This window comes from Rhamphochromis sp. 'chilingali' (genome assembly GCF_963969265.1).
Source record: "Rhamphochromis sp. 'chilingali' genome assembly, chromosome: 21".
In the NCBI taxonomy this organism is placed as follows: domain Eukaryota; kingdom Metazoa; phylum Chordata; class Actinopteri; order Cichliformes; family Cichlidae; genus Rhamphochromis; species Rhamphochromis sp. 'chilingali'.
In genome coordinates, this window is record NC_137949.1 from 5,893,201 (window position 1) to 5,914,432 (window position 21,232).

General features: G+C 40.6%; 1 protein-coding gene across 2 annotated transcripts in view; it reads left to right on the forward strand.

The window, feature by feature from the left end:
• Positions 1-21,232, forward strand: part of ppp2r5eb (protein phosphatase 2, regulatory subunit B', epsilon isoform b) — a 52,710-nt gene that overhangs the window by 24,527 nt on the left and 6,951 nt on the right. For both annotated transcript variants that reach the window (XM_080871820.1, XM_080871821.1), the window contains exons 3-6: positions 14,922-15,118; positions 18,567-18,668; positions 19,874-19,966; positions 20,127-20,257. In XM_080871820.1, the coding sequence (XP_080727946.1) occupies positions 14,922-15,118; positions 18,567-18,668; positions 19,874-19,966; positions 20,127-20,257 (523 nt within the window). The remainder of the gene's footprint in view (positions 1-14,921; positions 15,119-18,566; positions 18,669-19,873; positions 19,967-20,126; positions 20,258-21,232) is intronic.

A 21,232-nucleotide genomic window follows, 5' to 3' on the forward strand; every position in this document is an offset into this window, starting at 1 on the left:
GTATAATATTTACAGATGTGGATTGTTCAATAACATTTTTAGTGGCTAAATAAGAGTTTAGTTTGTAAAGTGTTGAACTAGCAGAACACTTCAGATATCAACATACTGTATAACTGAATAGTGTTGCATTTTAAGGCCATGTTATCCAACACTGGTCTAATAAACGTGGGTAGCACATCAAGTATGATACATGTAGACTATACCATGATAAGTCTACCTGCTGGATCATTGCCAGGGGCACAGCTGGTAGTCCTCCATTACATGCTATACTCCCCTTGGCTCGGCTATAACAGCTGGAGGATATAAAGAAGTGATCCCCTGGCACATCTTAGTTGAAGTCTGAAACACTTTTGTCTTTATCACCTCTATCTCTTCTGTTTCTTTCATTCTTTCTTTTTTGGCTAGCGATATAACCCTGATTCTTTCACATTGGTCATCCTAAAATCGGATGGCATCAAAACTTAATGGACTTGTGGTAGTTTTGTGTATAACTCCAGCAAACTTAATAAACCAATTACTTGACTTTCTTGATCCTGTAACTGTCAAAAAAGGCACTAATCATTGTTTTGATGTTGTGTTGAGGTTTCTCTTGTTACTTGGTAGTAGAAATGGTACTACACACATGTAGTATTAACATTTCATAACCTGCCTTTTGAACTTGGCCTATCAAAAAGTGCTGATGGAATTCCTGACGTGGCTGTTGTGTTTTTGGAAAACACTGCAGCAGCGGGTAGCGAGAGAGCTTAAGGTGAGGGATGGGTACCTCCTGTCTTGTGCTGTGTTGGTGTTAACAGCTGTTGGAATTCCCGCTATGTGAGATCTACAAGCATCCTGGCCCTCTAACCTAGACTCGTGAAGAGCGTCTTTGTCTGAACCATCCCAGGTGATCGTCCCTGCTGCTGCTGCTGCTTCTGCTGCTGCCTCAGAGAGCAGATTTTAGTTTTCAGGCTTTGACTTGATGCTCTCAAAACAGAGTCTTACTCAAGGAAACTTTGATATGACACATCAGCTGTCAGCCGGTCCAAATAGTTGACCTTTCAGTTATGTGAAATACTGCTGCTACACTGAATACTGATGTCTTGAGATGGATTAATTGCCTTCTAAATGATAGATACATTTATTTTTTTGGATTATTTATTTAGGTAACACTTTCATTTTATATTAATGAATTGACCATGGCTTGATGCTTGATGCTAACTGCATTGAACAGCCCATAACCTACCTACCACTTTAGGTACTATTCATTCAGAGGTAGTTTAAAACATTGTTATGCATATTTAGCTGCTATTTCAAAATGAAATTCATTATCCACAAGCATTATTAGCAGGGATGAGCAGGGATAGAAACCTTTATGCACACTGTGATAGCTATATGTCATGTATACAAGTTGAACTCTGCAGGGTCTGCAAACCTAACCTCAGAGGGGTAGGCTGCACTGCTGTTCCATTTATCCTTTTCTTATATCTGTTGTAGAAGTTGCATTTGTTTTACAATGAAATATATTTCAGGCATTTTGTACCTGTGACACAGTGCTATCAGAGTGATTGAGTGAAAGTGACTAGGGCCTCCATGGCCCTGCCATCTGTTGTGTTGTTGGCTGCAGCAGTTGGGAGCAAAGTTTACCCAGGACAAGTGCATGTGTTAATGATTGACAGCGTCCTGGCGCCTTGCAGGAACTCTTATATGAGACCTGAGAACACAGAGATAGGGGCACAGGGAGTTTGTATCTGGGTCATGAATATATATTTATGTTCAGGTTTTTCCATTACACCAGTCCTACCCTGCTACCTGTACTGTATGTACAACTTTATTTCGGGAAGATATGTAAATCCAAATCATGTAAATCCTTTGCAAACAAGGAAACATCAGAATGTATTAGATCACATAATGTCTGATTGTAGTTCTGTTTTTGGTTTTGTTTTGTTGAAAAGAAATGATTTTGATCATTTGATTGGTGATCTCAACATCATTGCCCCCACCTTTCATTCATGCATGCTGTATTCTGGCATTGGACCATAAGAGAGCAATCTTTGCTGCTGAGCTCAGTGAGCTGTTAGAAATGCCCTCTGTAAGTAGAAGATTAAGAATAACTAGTAAAGGTGACCCAGCTAATATGAACAAAGCTGTATGAACTATTTGCACGCTCTAGATTGTGGGTAAAAAGGGGAATAAGCTAAAGTCAGCAAGCCCTCCAGAAATACTCTATAGGAGAAAATTGGACTGCCCTTTGGTATGAATATCACAATCAACTCATTTAAATTTAGACTACTATTCTCACCTACTGAGTATGATTATGCAATGGTCACTGAGTGGTTATATCCCTTTATTCTGATGCAATGTACATTTATTTTGTTGATTAGAAAAATCCCATACATCTGCAGATTGTTTTGAGTCCTACTTTCCACGTTGCTTGTTTAGATTGTTTGTACGCACATTCTGCCAGTCATCGTCTGAAATACAAACCCTACACTCATTCTTCCATTTAGATTTCAATTTATTAGTTCATTTTCCCCCATTCATAATGTTAGTAAGAAGTTTGTTCCTGCTCATTATTGGTTTTACTGTTTAATAAGGATGGGAATTGATAAGAATTTCGCAATTCCAGTTCCATTATTGATATCACTTATCGATTCCATTCATTTTTGATTTCCTTATTGATTGTCATTGTGCATGCTGAAGGTATTTCCCCTCTTGGTTGTGATCATTACTGGGGTCATTACTCAAAAAAGTAATTATTACACAGAACACATTTCTTAAAAGTAATGCAGTACGATACTTAATTACACCCAGGTTAAAGACTTTGTTATACTACTGTTTGTTACGTTACTTTCATGTTACTTGGTAAAATGATCTGAAACACACATTACCATAATTGCTATTTAACAATATAAACCTGCAGGCTACAGCCCCACACACCAACACAAATTCCTATCCTAATGAGGACACAAATATGATCTTTCTTTTAGTGTTTATGAACACAAAGCAAAGATGAAAACCAACACAAAGAGACTTCAAAATGATCGTCCCCGTGATTCTACTGCAGACACATGAACAGGTAGAAATAGAGGCTGCAGCCTGATTAGTCAACAGTTTGTTACCTGTTGAAGTTAGCAGCAGCTCACTTTATCACAGTGCTGGGCTGGGGTCAGCATTAACTCAGCTTTAACATCCTTCTGCCTTCTTGGCTAGCTTAGCCTTAGCATGCTGTCTGTGCACGTGCTTGTAAAAAGCTGAAGTTGTGTTAACAGTACGATGCATCTTTGTTCTGGAGCAGGCTTTATTTTACCATAAAGCTCCCACCCTTTTATGCAATAAAAATAAAAGTAATGTCCATATCCACTGTTTTCCTCCACTGACACACAAACTGAAATCATCTGATTGCAGCGAGAGTGCACGAACCGATAAGCGGGATTGATATACAGGCAGACTAACGATTCCAAGGAATTGGTCTACTGAGAACCAGTTCTCTACAAGAACAAGTCTTTGATTCCCATCCTTACTATTAAAGTACGTTGTATTTCTAAAGTACCTGAGCCGTAACTTTATATGAATTTCCTGGAAGAAGTGCAGTTCTCCATCTGACGAAACTGAACGCTAGGAATTGATACCAATCTAATTTCAATATTTAAACCTTCCATCAGTTCTCACTGTGACCATTCTGTGACCTTTGGTTTTAGCTCCCAGTGTGCTGTCTATATAGAGTTTTCTTTCCCATTAATGGCATGTGTAGTTGTGAAATTCATGTGCTTTATAGCTTCAGTAAGTTCTAAATCTTCTCAGCAGAAACATGAGTTTGGGAATGGTAACCTTTGTTGTGGTTACAAACAACAAAAAGATAAACAAATCTTCTGTTCAAGGTCTCTGACCATTGTTCCTTTTAGCTTCGCATCATCCCTTATTAACTGTGCTAGGGGTTCAGTGTACAAAGCAAATGGAGTAGGGCTAAGTGGGCATCCGTGCTGGCAACCCCTCTCTGGGTTTCTATTCTGATTGAGGTGCCTGCTAATTTTAATTCTGGTATTTGGCAAGTTTTACAAAGTTTTGATGCATTTAATAAACTAAATGGGGCCTGGATGCTATCCCAGCTGTCTCAGGGAGAGAGGCCTTTTGCCATCTTTACTAATTACTGTAATATTTTCCTAATTCACCTGATCAATTATCCAAGGTCTTCCTGTACCTAAATTGGTCTCTATATATTTAAATTTTTTTGTGTGTGGTATAATTGAAATGATCGCCTCCCTCCATGTCTTTGGTGCCTCATCTTCCTTCAGAATGTGATAAGAAGTACTGGAATTATCTGATCCTTAAACCACATGTACCATTTGACAGGAAGCTGTCCGTATAGTGAAATGTCAGGGAGGTATGTCCAAAAAGAAAAGGAGACTGCCCATTTGCCATTCTATACAGGTGAAACTAAGGAACATTTCAGTTCTGCATTGAAAGTGTAATTGCTTTAAGCAGCAGCACTTTGAACCATTTCAGCCTTTGTTTGATTTGGTTGCCATGGTTACAGTGGCCCTTTAACTTGAGTTGCGTTCATTTCAGCCCAGCATCGTGATCATCTGTTAGTTGGTGGTGAATCAGCTTCCTGTTGAGGTTGGGATTGACAGCTGATGTTGCTGGGTCACGTCTATCCTGGTTTGAAGACCAAAACCGAACAGATGTTATGACAGTGAGCATTTATCATCTCATCTCACTTTAATCCTTTATGTAATGTTTAACCTCTTTGGCTCATGGGCCCTGTATTGACAGCAGTGAATGCTGGGAAAGGGGAGACTGAAAACACACAGTTCCTTTTTGAATTTAAACAGTTGTATAAATATTTTGTTTGCTGAAGTTTGAAGCCAGATTTGACATTGCCTTGGGGTAACTGGCACTACTATTAGTGGGTAGCAGTCAGGTGGTAAGGTTAGAATTTGGTATAAACAACATGAAAGCGTGGATCCATCCATCCCAGCGCAGACTGCTGGTGGTGTTGTAATGGTGTGGGTGGATTTTTTCTTGGCACAGTTTGAGCTTCTTAGTACCGTTTGAGCATCATTTAGACACAGCCTATCTGAGTATTGTTGCTGACCATGTCCATCCATTTATGACTACAGTGCCCTCATCCCCTAGAACTGTAGAAAACTGCGTCATGGATTTGTAGCTGACAAATTTGCAGCATCTTCATGATGCTATCAAGTCAGCATGGCTCAGCATGAATCATCAAAGCTACTTTAGCAGAGTGCAAGAGTAAAATTATAGATCTGAAAATGAACATAAAAGGTCCCCTTAAACTAGCAGTTTCTTCTATTTTTGTTTGCAAAGAGAGTATTTTGCAAAACAATACAGGCTTGACAATGTTAAAAGCTTAGTATTTGAGCACTTTATCCACTTAGTTGCCCTCTTTTTGGAGATGACAAAGTGAAAATTGTCATTTTTTTGTAGAGCTGCTGATGAGGCATAGTTAATCCCTGTTTTCTCCTCTCTCACTGGCTATTTGTTCTCAATTGCTAAAAGGGGATGGGGCTGAAAAATTATGGAGAGAAATTTGCCTGAAAACGGTTGCAAATGTGAACGATATGATTCCCAAGCTCAAACTACGACTTACAGCTCTGTGCAATGATTTGTGTGTAACTTTTGTGGAGTCACACGTGGTCAGATTGCTTTGTATTTGTGTGTGGATTGAAGCATGCACGTGTGACTCCTCCAAAGTTACACACAGACCATTGTACACAGTTGTAAATCTTAGCTAATGCTTGTGAATCCCATTGCACACACTTGCAACCCTTTTGAGGCGAATCTCTCTCCATAAAGAATCAACACCTTTTTATCAGCGTAAATAACATTAATTGAAAGCCACAATCAGAAGCAAGAAGTGCAAAGGCCACACCCAAAGCATCCCTCCATCAGAGGGTATGTCTGCCTTTACTCCTTATCTGCAGTCCTGACTGTTTATACCTTTATGACTGTTGTTTGCGTTGGCAGAAGACAAAGTGTGTGTGTACATAGAGCGCTCTCTCTCTTTCACAGGACTAATTCTGCAAATTAACCTTCGTACTATGCCCATGTGCTGCAGCCGCTTGTGCTTGCTCTCACTCTTACTCTCTCTCTCTCCTGCTGTAACTCAAGCCTGTTCACCCGGTCACACACATTGACTGCTTTTAGAGATGAGGGACTTTCCCATTTACACTGTGTGTGTCTGTGTGTGTGTACTCTTCTTAAAGAGTGTGCCGCCTGGTCACCTGATACTTTTCTATGATTCCCCTCCTAGATTTGTACTTCCACTAAAGTCTCTCCTGTACTGCACGGACGATAGTATAATCTAAAAGATGGTGAAGGATAGTATTGAGACACTTAGCATTTCAATAGTCTCCTCAAATTTTATTGGCGCGCAATTAATTTTAGCACAATTTAATTGTGCTAAAATCGATATTACATTTTCATTCATATCAGAGTGAGGGGGTGAGATAATTTTCCCCACACATTTTTATTGTGTTTTTGTTTGTATTTATTTTTATTCTTGTTCCAAAGGATTTCTTCACCAAAGGCTTTGATTCAGTCTTGTTCTTTGTTTCCAAACCTGCCGCTGTCTTAAAGCCTTAGTTTTCTGTGTATATTTATCCCAGTAGCCGTGCCCCACTTTGTATTTATACCCCGTCAACATGCGGAGTTCACCCGCAGGCCACACGGAAACAGTTGACTGCTTCAGCTCAACTTCACTTGTTCCAAGGACAGACGTCATCACTCACATGATTAGCTGTGGGCACAAACATTATATTTTCCCTTGTTAGTCTTAATATCTCGGTTCGTTCATGTTATTAATGAGGAAATGACTGTTTGCTTTTGAAATCACCTTTGCTAAATGCTAAAATTCCCCTGTTTCATTCACCCACCACCCTAAATTTAATGATGAGATGCTGTTGTAATGTGAAAGGCATGCCATGCTTTGGTAGATGGAGAAAAAAAACCAAACACTTTTTGTGCCCTGCTTGCTTCCACTGCAGAGTCACTATTTTTGCCAACTCATTAGAGCATGCGTTTCAGAATTTCTGCTAAATGGCTGAATGATAAGCTTACTAAACAACAGATTTTACAAGCTTTTTTTTTAAATAGACAATTACAAATGTAAGCTGCTGGATTCTGACCCTTCATTCAATAGGTTCATGCTGTTATGTAATTAGCCTGACTTATAGGATTTCCTGCAGCGAGACATCCAACTGCTCTCTCGTGCTGTGAGTTAAGTTTTTTTCCACCATTAATTAAGCAGCACCGACTTCTCTCTTCCTCTGCCAGGGAGCCCAGATGAGAGTCTCTTCCAAAGCTGAGAAACGGAACAGAACTAAGAGGGCAGGGAGGAGGAGGAGAAAATCAGGGTGAGGCTGAAGCCAGAGTGGTGCATCAGTGTTTCCGCAGGCCAGAGCCGCGCTCATAAAGTATCTCAGAATAGTTTCGTTGATATGAGAGCAGTTTGCTTTGCAAGAAGTTGTGAAGCTTTTCTAGTTCTGTGACCTAGTGTCTACCATCATGCTTGATGGTCTTTCAAGGACACAGAGTTAAAGTCTGTGAGGTTTCTAAAGAAATTGCTCTTTGAGTCAGAAAGATTCATTTGGACAATTGAATATGACAGTGTTACTCCAGACTGATACCCCTGAAACATTGGATTATGAAGTTCACATCTGTATTGTGGAGTGTTCAAAACCTCTGTCTAATATTCTTATTGTGGCTGAAGGTCTGTTTGTCTAATGATGTCTGCGTGAAGTTGTGAGTCAAATGGGAACAGAAAGGAGTGCAGCAAATATGTTCACCCTGCTATAAATCTTACAGTTTATTTAACTAATAAACACCTCTCAGGCTACTTAAGTAATCTAGAAGCTGACAACACAAATGACTTCAGGTGCAGTGCTTGTTTTTGCCTTTGCTGATAATCTGAGAGAGTTTATTATTTTGTCATTTAGACTGAGGCTGAATAATGAAGTGATAATGAAGTTGGTTAGAAGCTTTGGCAGCACTTAGTATGAGGATTTTTCACTCAGATGGAATAAATGGTTGAATTAGAGAAATAAAATCTTAGCATATCAATCTCTATTGATTTATGTTTGTCAGGATTTCATTATGGACGATTACTTCTTTTTAGATGGTGTAACAGGGACGGTCATGTAATGTTGTATTTAACATTGTATTGCATGCATCTAATAGATCACGTTCTTCGTCTGTGTTAGACTTGCAGAGAAGCTGTGAGTGTTTGTGCATTAGGGTTTCCTTCTTCTTCTTCTTTTTTCCTGGTCCCTGTATGCTGGTCAGTGTACTTCCCACCTACAAAGCTTGAAATAAGTTTAGCTAATCCATGGGCACCAACTGTTTTGACTTATATTTGATAGCCAGTATTAATTTCTAAAAGTGCCCCCAAAGTTTTCTCGATTTGCAAGTCTTAACCACAAATGTAAACCAAGCTGTTCTTGACCTAAGCATCATAAAGGTATTGAAGCTACCAGACATAGCAAGTCTAGATATATAAGAAAAAACAGAATACATGCAGGCGTATTCCTTCCAACTATTTTCTTTTGCAGCCTACGTTTTACTAGCCTCTGCTGCAGTCATATTGTCATTCCGATCCTACAAATCATGGCTTGCTGTTGCTCAAAGAGACTGACAGTGTGGATCAGCAACCGCTAAACGCTCATGAGTTTCATCGATTGTCCAGAGTGGCTGGCGGATTAAAGAAAAAACAGAGCACATTTGTACCAGCTAAATGGATTTGGGGATAAAGAGGCATGGTAGAAGTAAAAAGCCCTTTGTGATATGGGTAGTTGTATATATGAAACTATATACACTCTGAAATGAGATCAACTTCATCAGTTATGCTTACAGTTGCCAACATTGGTAGTAGGGTTATGCAGCCCATGAAGGTGAGTGGGTTTGGCTGTTTGAATGGGGCTATTGTGGTTAATCATACAATTAGATTGTGTGTGGGCAAGTAATTGTTTTTCTATCCTTTCGTCCTTTTGCTTTGCGGCTTTGCGTTAAAATCACTTTCCGCCCTCTGCATCGACACAGAGATGTGATTTTAAAGAGACAGGTTAACTTGGAAGGGTCTTACTGAAGCTGGTATATGTTTGAATGTTTAACTAGATAATGTGTGGTGTTATCCTTCATGATGATTTTGATCATTTTTAATAGGAAGCATTAGCTACAACGTGGCAGTCTGCAGTGGAGTGTAACCTTTTAATGGCTATGAATGGACCCTCTCCTGCATTTGTCCCACTACTCTGCTCTCAGAATGACATTATTTTACAATATTCTGAATGCATTTTTATTCCCATATTCAAATTAACACCGTAATGTTTTACAGGGAAAAAAAAAGCAGACAGTAGCTGAGAAATAAATAATTTGATTATTACTGAAAGGAAATTACAAGAGAAAATTTTGAGGGATGGATATGTTTCTTTTTAATGAGGCCAGGAAGCCAAAAGTCCCCCAGTTTCAGTTGTTAAATATGAACATTTAAATTTTTTTCTATTTTACTAAGCTGAATATTTTTGGCCTTTTGACAGTGCAGGGAATTTGAATATGCCACCTTATGCACTGCCGACTCGCACAGGACTTTTTAAAAGCCTTTTCTGGCATTTTGAAGACCCAGTGACTACAATGGATAATGACAATATTTGTTAGCTGCTGCTGTGGTTAAATTACAGATAATAGGCTGTGAGGAGGCAGACAGGAGAGGGGAGCATGGCATGAAAAATGTGGAACCATAAACATCATAGTTATTTTGCATTCAGGGAGCTCCACATTGTACAGTTATTTAATTTGATCATCAGTGCTAAACATAAACTCTGATTTTGGACTGTTAGTTTGACCGAACAAGTATTTAGTAGACCTCACCTTCAACTCTTTGTGAAGATTTGAAGTTTTATCTTACTAGAAAATGCTGATGGAATATGGTTGGTTTGTTGCTGCTGCTTCTTCTTCTTCTTTTCTTTTTCCCCCTCCATCATTTAGGCTGTTTTTACAGAAGATTACTTGTTGATATCCACTCTGATGTACATACACACAGAGAATAACCTTCTCTGGGACCCCTTTCAGAGGTTTCATATACGGCTGCACCACAGGCTGCTCTTTGTGCTGATTTCTGGGCCTAACTGAGATTATATGTGTGCGCGCAATATCAGGGTGGTTTCTGGGTTATCCTAGGCCACACACACGCGCGCGCTTATTCTCTCACATACTTTTAAGTACAGTTGCACACATTTTTATGCACAGTGTGTCTCTAGCTCTCTCTGCTTCTCTCCCCTCATTCACCCTGGTAGTCTCTCAGCCAGCTCCAAGCCGTTTAGCTATGCCCCCTCGCTTTGTCTGTGTGGAGGGATTACTCTGTCCTTTGTGATTATCTGTCTATTAATAGCTTCCTTTAAGGCTGTTCACATGCTTCAACAGAAGCAGAGTTGCAGGATTCCGAGGCCCCGGGCTCTCCAACACAATCCGACCCCGAATTGTGAAGTGGGTAATTACAGTAATGATGTACAGCATACTGTACACTGCTGTACTGAGAGGAAGGACTCACACATACACACCAAAGAGTGCAGGAGTACACACAAAGCAAGCAAGAACATTTTTTTTTGTTTTTGTTTTTTTGCTGCGATGTGCAACAAATTGGACTACATAATAATGTATATTGTTACAGCTTGCAGGCGCATACACAGCCAAACATAAAATACAGAGGCTAAGAAAGAGCTCTCTTCTGATGCCACTGGGGTGATGAACCTCAGATATACACCCATCACGTATAACATTATGAGCACTGACAGGCGAAGTGAATAACAATGGTTATCGCTTCATCATGGCACCTGTTAGTGGGTGGGATATATTACGGACCGAGTGAACATTCAGTCCTCAAAGTTGATGTGTTAGAAGCAGGAAAAATGGGTAAGTGTAAGGATTTGAGCGAATTTGACAAGGGCCTAATTACGATGGCTAAGCGACTCGGTCAGAGCATCTCCAAAATAGCAGCTCTTCTGGGGTGTTCCCGTTCTGCAGCGGTCAGTATCTGTCAAAAGTGGTCCAAGGAAGGTACAGTGGTGAACCAGCAACAGGGTCATGGGCAACCAAAGCTCATTGATGCATGTGGGGAGCCAAAAAGGTCTGATAGAAAGGCGTGAGAACACAAAGTGCATCACAGTGGTGTATGAGGCTGCATAGGTGCAGAGCAGTCAGGGTGCCCATGCAGATGCCTGTCCACCACCATAAAAGGTGATGGCAGCAGAAATTATAAAAAGCACTGATGGGCATGTGAGAACTGGCCTGGTCTGATGAATCAGAATTTCTTCTACAGCACATGGCTGGTCAGGTGACTATGTGTTGCTTACCTGGGGAACACTTGGAGTCAGGATGGATTATGGGAAGAAGGCAAGCCGGCAGAGGTGTTCTGCTGGGAAACCCTGGGTCCTACCTTACATGTGGATGTTACTTTGACACATACAACCTCCCTAAGTGTTGTTGCAGACCATGTACACCGTTTCATGGAAAACCTCTTTTAGCAGGATAATGCATTCTGCCACAAAGCACAAATGGTTCAGCAATGGATTGAGGAGCACAACAATTCTGAAGTGTTGACTTGGCCTCCAGGTTTCTCAGACGCTACCGTCTTACAGCACTGTTACTAACATCTGGCTAGATCGTGCTAGATATCAAGGTGCATCTTCAGAGGACAGCATATTTATTCTTGTATTGCACACTGCCCTCTGCACTCACTATACACTGTATAGCACTTTCTTGAACATTGTCCTCTGTATACAGCCTTGTCACCCATATGCATATTACACAACAATGTGACAGATGAAACCTTCTTGATAAAGATGCATGCACTTTTTTCCAGCCCACAGTTCATATTTCACGATGCATAGGCATGCACATGAAGGGTGTTTCACATGCAACACATGACGTGGAAGAAGAGGGACCACTTTGATGCCATATTACTCTCCTGTTTTGCAGTTATGTGTTCAAAGAGAAGACTACATACACACAGACATGACGTAGGACAATCTTTACCTGCCCTTTTTTCTTCTCATCTAAAGGAACAGGTTTAGATGTGGAGAGGAACATACAGGGATAGAACACGGAGGACACACCAATATTTTTGGCCCAAAAAATCTTTCGTTCTTCACCTAGAGAGACCATAGGTCAGGAAAGTTGTTTACTGTGTTACTGTGTGTGCTGGTTTATTTGGGTTTGCCGTCTGCTACTGCTGAATCCAACACTGATGAGTGATAAGAGTGAGCAAATAAGGGTTGTGTTGCAGGCCATTAAGCTAAAGCAGTGAACAGAAATGGATGCTGAAACACCACAAAACCAGGTCATCCCTGGGGTCAGCAACGCAATAAAGTAGTGCAAATGAATCTTCTAGTTGTCTTAATTTCTGATGTTCTTTATCAAGCAGATTGTTTAATTTGAGCAGAAAAGAGTGAATCCCTCTTATGTGTACAATAAGACTGCAGCACAATTTGTGGGCTATTTGGAGCGCTGAGTAAACTTGGCAGGATAAGAATATTTTTGCGTGTGTTGTAACGCCTCAACCAAACGTGAAAAATTCAGCTAAAATCAGCTTGCTGTGCATTCTCTCTGATAAATGAACGTTTATTGTGGAAGTTAGTGGAGCAGGGATTAGGACTGCTGCCAGTCAGCCAGGGTTTGGGTTTGATTGTGACTGGCCCGGTTGGATGCATCCTCAATGAGCTGAGCTAAAGCAGGAGGCCAGCAGGTCGTGAGTAACTAGTGGCATTTGGATCAAAACACATTCAGCATAATCACTTTAAATGCGCTCAAGGAGATCTGCAGAGGACTTTTTTTCCCCAGGACAGGAAACTGCACTTTCTCTTTAAACGGTCAGAGCTTCAGGAAGAGGATTTTAGCCATTCATTGTAATGAGCTGACAAAAAAGGAAGAATGAACCAAATCATCCATTTATACAGAAGTTTAATTATGTTTCTTCAGCCGCAGATCATTTTCTAATTTCCCAAGTTAATATTATTTAAAGGAAGTAAAGTAGAAGACATTTTAAACCCTTTTTATTTCTAACAGGATGCTGAGGTTTGCTACACAGGATGCTTACAGCACAGTTGAAGTATTCTGGTCATACGTTAATATGATTCTGCTTCTCTGCCATACAAACAGTTTATGCACTATTCAGCCTCACAGTGATTGCTTCTTCATAACAGCAACACCGATGTATAGACGCTTCACACATCATGTGTCCTTGAACTTTTATTAGTTCCCCTCTTGTCAGAGTTTTTACAAAGCTGAATTGGATTTGGATTTTGTTGACTAAAGTCATCTTAGTTTAGGCTAAACTGGAGCTGCCACAGACTGACAGGAAGCACGTTAAAGGAAGGCATCGCATTGAATTTCTCTTTGTTTTCATAATGATTTGTAGTTAAAACTAGACTTGATGTAACAGTTTGTGTATCTGTATGTCGCTTATCAGTGCTTTTCACTATTTCTACTACTGGAAAGAGCCTGCTCAAGTGAGAGAGCTCAGTAAAATCAACAAATATGCAAAAAAACTTTTGCATTTCTTTCTATAAAATAGGCATATTTCCTTCTTTCAGTCTATTATTTGGTTTGTAAAATTGAAAATGGTGAAAAATGAAGTATTTCAGAGGTAAAATAAGGAATCACCTACTCATTATCACAAAACCTGCATGTTATGGTGAGGTGAAAAAGTCATTTCACCGGTACTCCCTAACTTTCTCGCTCATTTACATGTATATTGTGACTCATCGTCAGTAGCAATAGAATTCAAAATGCAGCCAAGCGCTTTGAAGTGTAATTGTGGAGCGCACACATGCACAGTAGTAGCAGTGTGCTGTCTTCAGAGCAGCAGCTTATCTCTTACATAATAATGGCCCAGTCCTGCCGGGATGAGAGCACTGGGTCTTGAGTTGTGGCGATCTGGGAAGATTGTTGCTCATCTCCCCCACAGGTCTGAACTCTGTGCGACCTTCTTGTCGTGTCTGTCACAGTGGGATCAGAATAAAGACACCTGCCGCCTTCTTCTGCCTGCACATCCACACAATTCGTGACAGCGTTGCCTCTCCCATCAGAAACACTCGCTGCTGGATAATGAGGCTGTCACACTCATCCTGCCTGTGCAGACAGGGGTCTGCAGGGAAGATGAATAAGTTAAAAGCTGTTGCAGAGCAAGAAGCACACTTTTACAACTGAGGCATGCACTGGTAGCATCCTTCGTTTCTTTTGAACAGTCCTCCGTGAACATCTATTGGAGAGCTCGGAAACTTCGATTTCTTCTTCTAGGCAAAGTCACACATTTTCTTCTTTGTGGCTGTAACTACCCACCTACTTCATCTTGTGTTTACACCAAACAGAGATGCTCTGCTTTCGCTCCAAATATTAAAACAGGTGATTCAGGAAGCGACAAAATCAGCACGAGATGAGGGCAGATCAGTAACAGTTTAACTACTACATGGTATTGGATGTGTCTTTAACCCAATCTGCCTGTAGACAATTGACTAAGAAGTAAAAAAAGTATAACTTGATCTCAATGTGGCTAAAAATGGTTTTCATTACCAACAACTTGCTGTGCTAATTGTTTAGTTTGTAAATTCATGGAGAAAGCAGGTTTTTAGCTTCAAAGGGTAGAATCCAGACCATGACCATTAATTGCTTTTCTCATAAAATGGTAATGAAAAAAGAAATCAATAAATATTAATGTGGTTATTTGTGTGTCAGGCCTCTGTCCCACCAGGTCTGCTCAAATCCCTGTTTTTACTCTGCCCGTCTTTGACCATGTGGTGTTTGCTATTACAGCTTTCTGGTAGCTGCGGGAGTCAGAAGCATCTGCTCGCTCCAGATATGTGTCTTTACCAATTTATCTAACCTTTGTCATCATCTTTCTCTTTCCCCTGTGTTTGCTTTTGCCTGTCTAGACGTGCCGGCGGCGGAGCAGCCAGAGCTGTTCCTGAAGAAGCTGCAGCAGTGCTGTACTGTCTTTGACTTCATGGACACGCTGTCAGACCTCAAGATGAAGGAGTACAAGCGCTCCACGCTCAACGAGCTGGTGGACTACGTGACCGTAAGCCGGGGCTACCTGACAGAACAGGCCTACCCCGAGGTTGTGAAAATGGTAAGAAAGAATGAATCTGCCCATTCTGCGTAAACAGTAGATTTGCACTCTGTCTGTACAGAACACTGAAGTTCAGTTTTTTTGTTTTCGCCATGTCCACTCACAACTTTACACCATCTTCATCTCAAAGATGGAGGAAAGTTTGCAGTGATGGGTGTTGGTTTGTCTGCACAAAGCCCTTTTGTCAATTTTTGACCAATAAATCATTAAGCTGACCTTGAGCACCTTGTGGATGGAATCTAAATTTTAATGGACTGTTCGCCATTCATTCAAAACTTTACAATCTATCGTTTTTCACAGACTGCTACCAAAATTGTAACCTCTTTGGAGCAGGTACTAAAAACTGTAAATTTTATTACATTTAATGAGGTAAAAATGTCTGTTTTTGTCAGTGGGGTCTGGAGATGTTTCCTGTCTTAGCGTGTCATCCCCATATCTAAAGAATTTTACTGTCTTTTGACACACGTGAAACATTAAGGTAGCATGCACCTTGAAATTTCGAGTCATTGATGGGGCAGTGCTGTGTGGCCCTTGTAGGTAGTGTTGGTGTGTAAAGCCAATGGTGCTGAAAATGAGTACTGACAGACATGTTTGCATAGTGTGCCTCCTTTGGGTCAAAGCTTACTTCTTAAAGAAAAGCTTCTTTGTAATAATTAGATTTCACTTTTCCCAGTCGTCTTTTTGTGCAGTCATGTTTTGTCTCACGGCTGGAAAATGTCGGCCCCCTGCAGCCCTCAGCACTGATGGTGTAAAGGTGTGAGTGGACATAGTGAAAATGTTCTGTTTAAATTTGTTACTTGTCATTATTCAGTGGGAGGAAACTGATTCAGCTTCAGTCTGATTCTTTAATTAGACTCACTAGAGCAGGCGAGTGGGTGTTGCTGTGTTCTTTTCTCAGGGAAGGAGTAGTTGTAGTTGTTTTTCGTTTTCTCTCTTGTAGGTCAGTCAAATTTATGAGCTATGTTAGTTCACTTTTAGTTCTGTTCTTTGATTTGGCAGCAGCCACAGACCCTATCCAGCCCCACGGGACGTCCATTTTTTGGGTTTAGTATGTAAAGTCTACTACTAAAGAATAAATAACTAATCCTGTGTGGTTGAAATGTTGCTTCCCTCTTTTCCTAGCTCAGCAGGGGCATAGCAGTGATTTTTGAGTGCTCTGTGTACAGACACATAGGAGATGAGCAGATGCACAGGAGGAAAATAAGAGCAGAACAGGAGCTGGTGTGCATGTTGGCAGCTACGTATGTTCAGCTAATGAACACAGACCCCACAATGAACAGAGGCCCTGAAGTACTCAAAGCTAATTTTTTTTTTTTAACCTAGTGCACCAAGTTGTTATTATGTTTAATTACTTGGAGCCTTCCACAGAGTATATCTTCAGGCCGTTGAGGACAGTCATAACTGAAGGTCTGCTGCAGTACATACAGGTACTGTAAAAGAAGCAGTCCTGTGCTGAGACAGAAAACATACTGGTCTAATGGACATTTAGAAAAACTGACACAGCACAATATTATTTTCAGAGGTTTCTGCCTGATGACAACTCTTTGATAAGAGTTAACAAAGTCGGTCTCATTAAGAAGAGACATACATGTGGACTAGAGCAGGGCGATATGGCCAAAAATATTTATCACGATATATATTTGAAAATTTGCGATAACGATATAACTGACGATATAATTGATGCGAGACAAAATACAACTCCACAACATTACTAGCGCAAAAAGACAACCTTCCATTTATTTTCACTTAAACAAGAAGCTGGTTTTATGTACATTAAAGCTTTATAAAAATGTAACAGTGCAAATGCAAATTCCTTGCTGAAAGTTTAACCAAAAGGCATTTCCAGTAGAAATGGGCTGACATATCCTGAGCATAACCATGTATAATATCCACTGAAGTTAAAAAGAGGTGCTTTGCAACATTAAACTGCAGTGTGCAGTACGTATTTTTCGGACCATAAGGTGCACGGGATTATAAGGCATTAAGCGAAACAAAGCAGTCAGATAAATCAAACTTTATTAAACTCATTCTTCTTGCTTCCTCCACTTCTGTACCATTGATTCATTAATGTTGAATTCTCTGGCAGCTGCTCTATTCCCATGTTGTTGCAGTATATTAATGACTAACCTCGTATTGTGGATGGATTATCTCAGTTGTTTGGTCCGTTTACAGCATCCTGCTGTACGTTTGATTTTTTTCAGTAATCTCTCAGTCAGAACATGCAATATCATGTTTAGGTAACTAGCGAAACTAGCGAGCTAACTTCCGCTAGCTTCCTGCTAACTTCTAACTCCGTTAAATGTAATAAATTTTGTTTTCATGGATGCCTGGAAGTTAAACTTTATAGTTACACCTCGTAAAGCAGCAATGCTGATCGTTTTATTAAAGATGAAAGAATTTAGACAGTTTTTAACTCTCAGTGATGCTGCAGTGTTCGTTTGACCAGAATGATACGGAGTTTAGGACCCAGATTACTCCCAGATTTAAGAGCATCTTAGTCCGACAATAACGACGGCCGCTTGCATGTTCTGCAAAAAAATGTGCTTTGTCGTGTATCTGACGGACAAACACCAAACCAGTTCCACATCACGGAAGTTGCACCATTTGTACAAACCAATTCTGGTTCATCTGTTTCACTCAACAATCGGCCATGTGCGTATGAAAACAAAGGCACTGCGCATGCGCGTTTTACTCCCATTCTATCGCGATATTTCATTTTCCTATCGTTGCCTAACATTATACCGGTATTACCGTGAACGGTATAATATGGCCCAGCCCTAATGTGGACAGCATTGTAATTCATTGTATTATTCTTAGTGAATCTAATGTATCACCTGCCACACACATCTGGACTGATGTGGTTTACACTAAACTCTGTTAGGTTTGCTTTGTATGTGGCTAAATGTACTGCTTCATGGTAGTTTTTGTTATCTAGTAGACTATGAACACATAATTAAGTACTCTAAAGCTGAAGTGTAGACATATGTAGATGCTGCAGTGAGGATTGTGAGACTTCTGACTTCTTGCCAGATTTAAAGCATGCTGGTCTGGTTAAAGATGCAGTGTTTGAAGATTGTTCAATGGAGAAATGCATCAGAATAGTTGACAAGGAGGTCCATGGTTGTGTGTAATAATTCCCCAAAAAATGTTTTGTTAAATTTTAACCCTGTCAATCCACTCGAAGAAAGTGTTCGAAGAAAAACTGAAGTACTGAAGCAGAGGCTCAAATATTAAGGCATGAATTGAAATGTGGTTTTGGAAAGTTGTTTAAACTGACACCTAGTTTCAGTTAAAATGTTTATGTGTACATAAGATTTAGACTTTAGACAAGAGGGAACAGTTCCCTGCATTGAAGCATCCCTCATGTAAATAGCAGTTATCATCTATATGTTGGGTCAGAACCCCAATTTCCAGTCACTGGAATGAAGTTCCCGCTTTCTTGTTCCAGGTGTCTCACAACATATTCCGGACCCTTCCGCCCAGTGACAGTAACGAGTTTGACCCTGAAGAGGATGAGCCCACACTTGAGGCCTCCTGGCCACACTTACAGGTAAAGTAAGTGTGTGTGTGTGTGTGTGTGTGTGTGTGTGTGTGTGTGTGTGTAATGACAACCCTTTAGGGGTACTTTGGTGTAATTTCTTTACTAACGTCTGCTAAGTTTGTCTATATACCCACATTTCTGTGCAGTTATCAGTGAGTTGCCAGGTAAAGCTCCTTAGAACAGGCTGAAGCAAGAGCAGTGGTGGGTAGAGTTCAGGAGGAAGTTAAGAGCAAAGTAGTACTGGAGAGTTATGGGAAAGATGGCCAACCAAAGGAGGCAGTCATTATGATACAGGTGTTTGATCTAGTTGGAGGAAGGGTGTCAAGGAGTCTTGAGATGTAAGGAGAAAATTTAGGAATCTAAAAGGAGGGAATATAGGGATGAGCAAACAATGCAGTGTTTAATAAGAAATGTGGCAACACGAGGAGGCGCTAAGCTGGGAAGGTTGTACCACAAGTTAAGGTGATGGAGAAGTGAAGAGAGTGTGCTGAAAAGCTGGAAGTAGAGAAGGTTGGACTATCCTGAGATAGGAAATCATAAAATGGAAGGAACTGGCTAGGATCAGGTGAGGATGGCAATAAGGCAGCAGGCCTGCAGAAAGTCTTTGTGGACCGTAGCTTTGCAGATAATGATGTGATTTGAAGTGAAAGTTGGCAGCAGGTAGAGGGGTGGAGGTGTGCCCTGGAAAGTCCACGTGTGGAGAAGGGTGTATGTGGCTGCCTACAAGAGCAAGACCAAATTGTACTGTTGTGTTTGAATACATAATACATGAAAGAGCTGTAGCACGCTAATTAGTGAGCTTTAGAGGTGTTTGCAGGCCTGTTGCTGAATCTCAAACAGAAGCAGGCTAGCAGTGCCCCCATGCTTCTAGTCTTATGATGGTTGTGAGAGTGGTTATTTCATTCTTATATGGAAAAATGGATGATGATATTTCCCAGAATATACATTTAAACTCCATTTAACTTAAATGGACTTTTTTTTCTCTACCTTGCTCATCCCAGATTACTCTGCTTTTTGTGACTTTTGAGCCGTTTCTCCCTTTAATCCAGTTCTGTTTGAGTATTTATGGGCTTAATTCAATGCACTAATATCTGAGAAGAAGCGATGAGCCTTTGGACTTTTCTATTCTTTTCCACCTGTTATCATGTGAAACAAAGTTTTGTTTGCGTCGGAGGTTAACATGAATTCTTTATCAACCGTGTTTCTATCACCAGTTGGTATACGAGTTCTTCATTCGGTTCTTGGAGAGTCAGGAATTCCAGCCCAGCATTGCCAAAAAGTACATAGACCAGAAGTTTGTCCTACAGGTGAGTTGTTGAGTCACCTTCAGAATTCTGCTTTTCTACTTCATCATCTTCTTTACTGTCAGTTTAGCGTTTTCGTATCTTTCTTTGCTTTTAAGGCACGTTGCTTTTTTCTGCCTTACTCCCTAAAATTGACTTTTCTCCCCCCTCACCTTGTGTCCAGCTCTTGGAGTTGTTTGACAGCGAGGACCCTCGGGAGAGAGACTATCTGAAGACAGTCTTGCATAGAATCTACGGCAAATTCCTGGGGCTGAGGGCTTTTATACGAAAACAGATCAATAATATTTTTCTACGGTGAGTAAACATGAATTCTTCAGATGCCTGGGCTGGAAAAAGCTTGTGTTTGTATGTGAGTGGAATTTTTTTCACGATAAGAAGGAAGCCACGGTAGAAAGTTGCCAGTCAACAGAGTGGAGCTAAAAATTCGAATAGACAAGGCTCACAAATAAAAGCAAAGAGCTGAATTCTTGATGTCTGCCGTGAGGGGATCAGATGGCTCTCTTATTCAGTAGAGAATATTTGCTGGCAGAGCTTTGCTCCACTTCTCACCTTATAGGGAAAGGTCACTGAAAATCAATACAGACTTGTTCTGAGCGATCTCCTTCATCTTATGATGTGTACCCTGTTCTCCTGGATGACGGTGCTGTTCAAGTGAAAATGATGTGAGCTGTAAGCTATGGTCTTGTCAGCTGAACACCTGTGGGAAATATGGACCAATGTCCTACGCCCTTTGCACACATGCACAGCAGCCCCGAGTTTTCGTAGACATCATCCAACAAATGCCAGAAAGCACAAATGTTGTTAAGCAGGCTGAGTCCTGCACCCTGCACCAAACTTCTGATTGGATCGTATGCAAGAATAGAGCAGCTAATTGTTCAGTGAAGTCATATGAGTGGGTCACATTTCCTCCATAAACCAAACATTTCTATTAGTGGAAACGCAGCTAAAGTGGACTGTCTCCTGCTGTGTGATGCATGTGAAAAATGACAACTCTGATTAGCGTCCCAACCTGATTTCTCCTGTTGGTGACATCACGTGGAAGTTTATGTCCTCTTCATCATCATCTCCTTCCCCTTTTTCGTCTTATAATAATTCTTGACCTTCTTCCTTGTTTTTCACCTCATTCTTCACTTTCATCACCTTTTTTCATCTTGTTTTTCTTCCTCCTCACCTCACCTTCCCTTCACCTTCCCTTTGATGTTCCTCTTCACTTTATTCTTCTACACCTTCTTTTTCACTCTTTTTCTGTTCTTTCTCACAATCATCCAA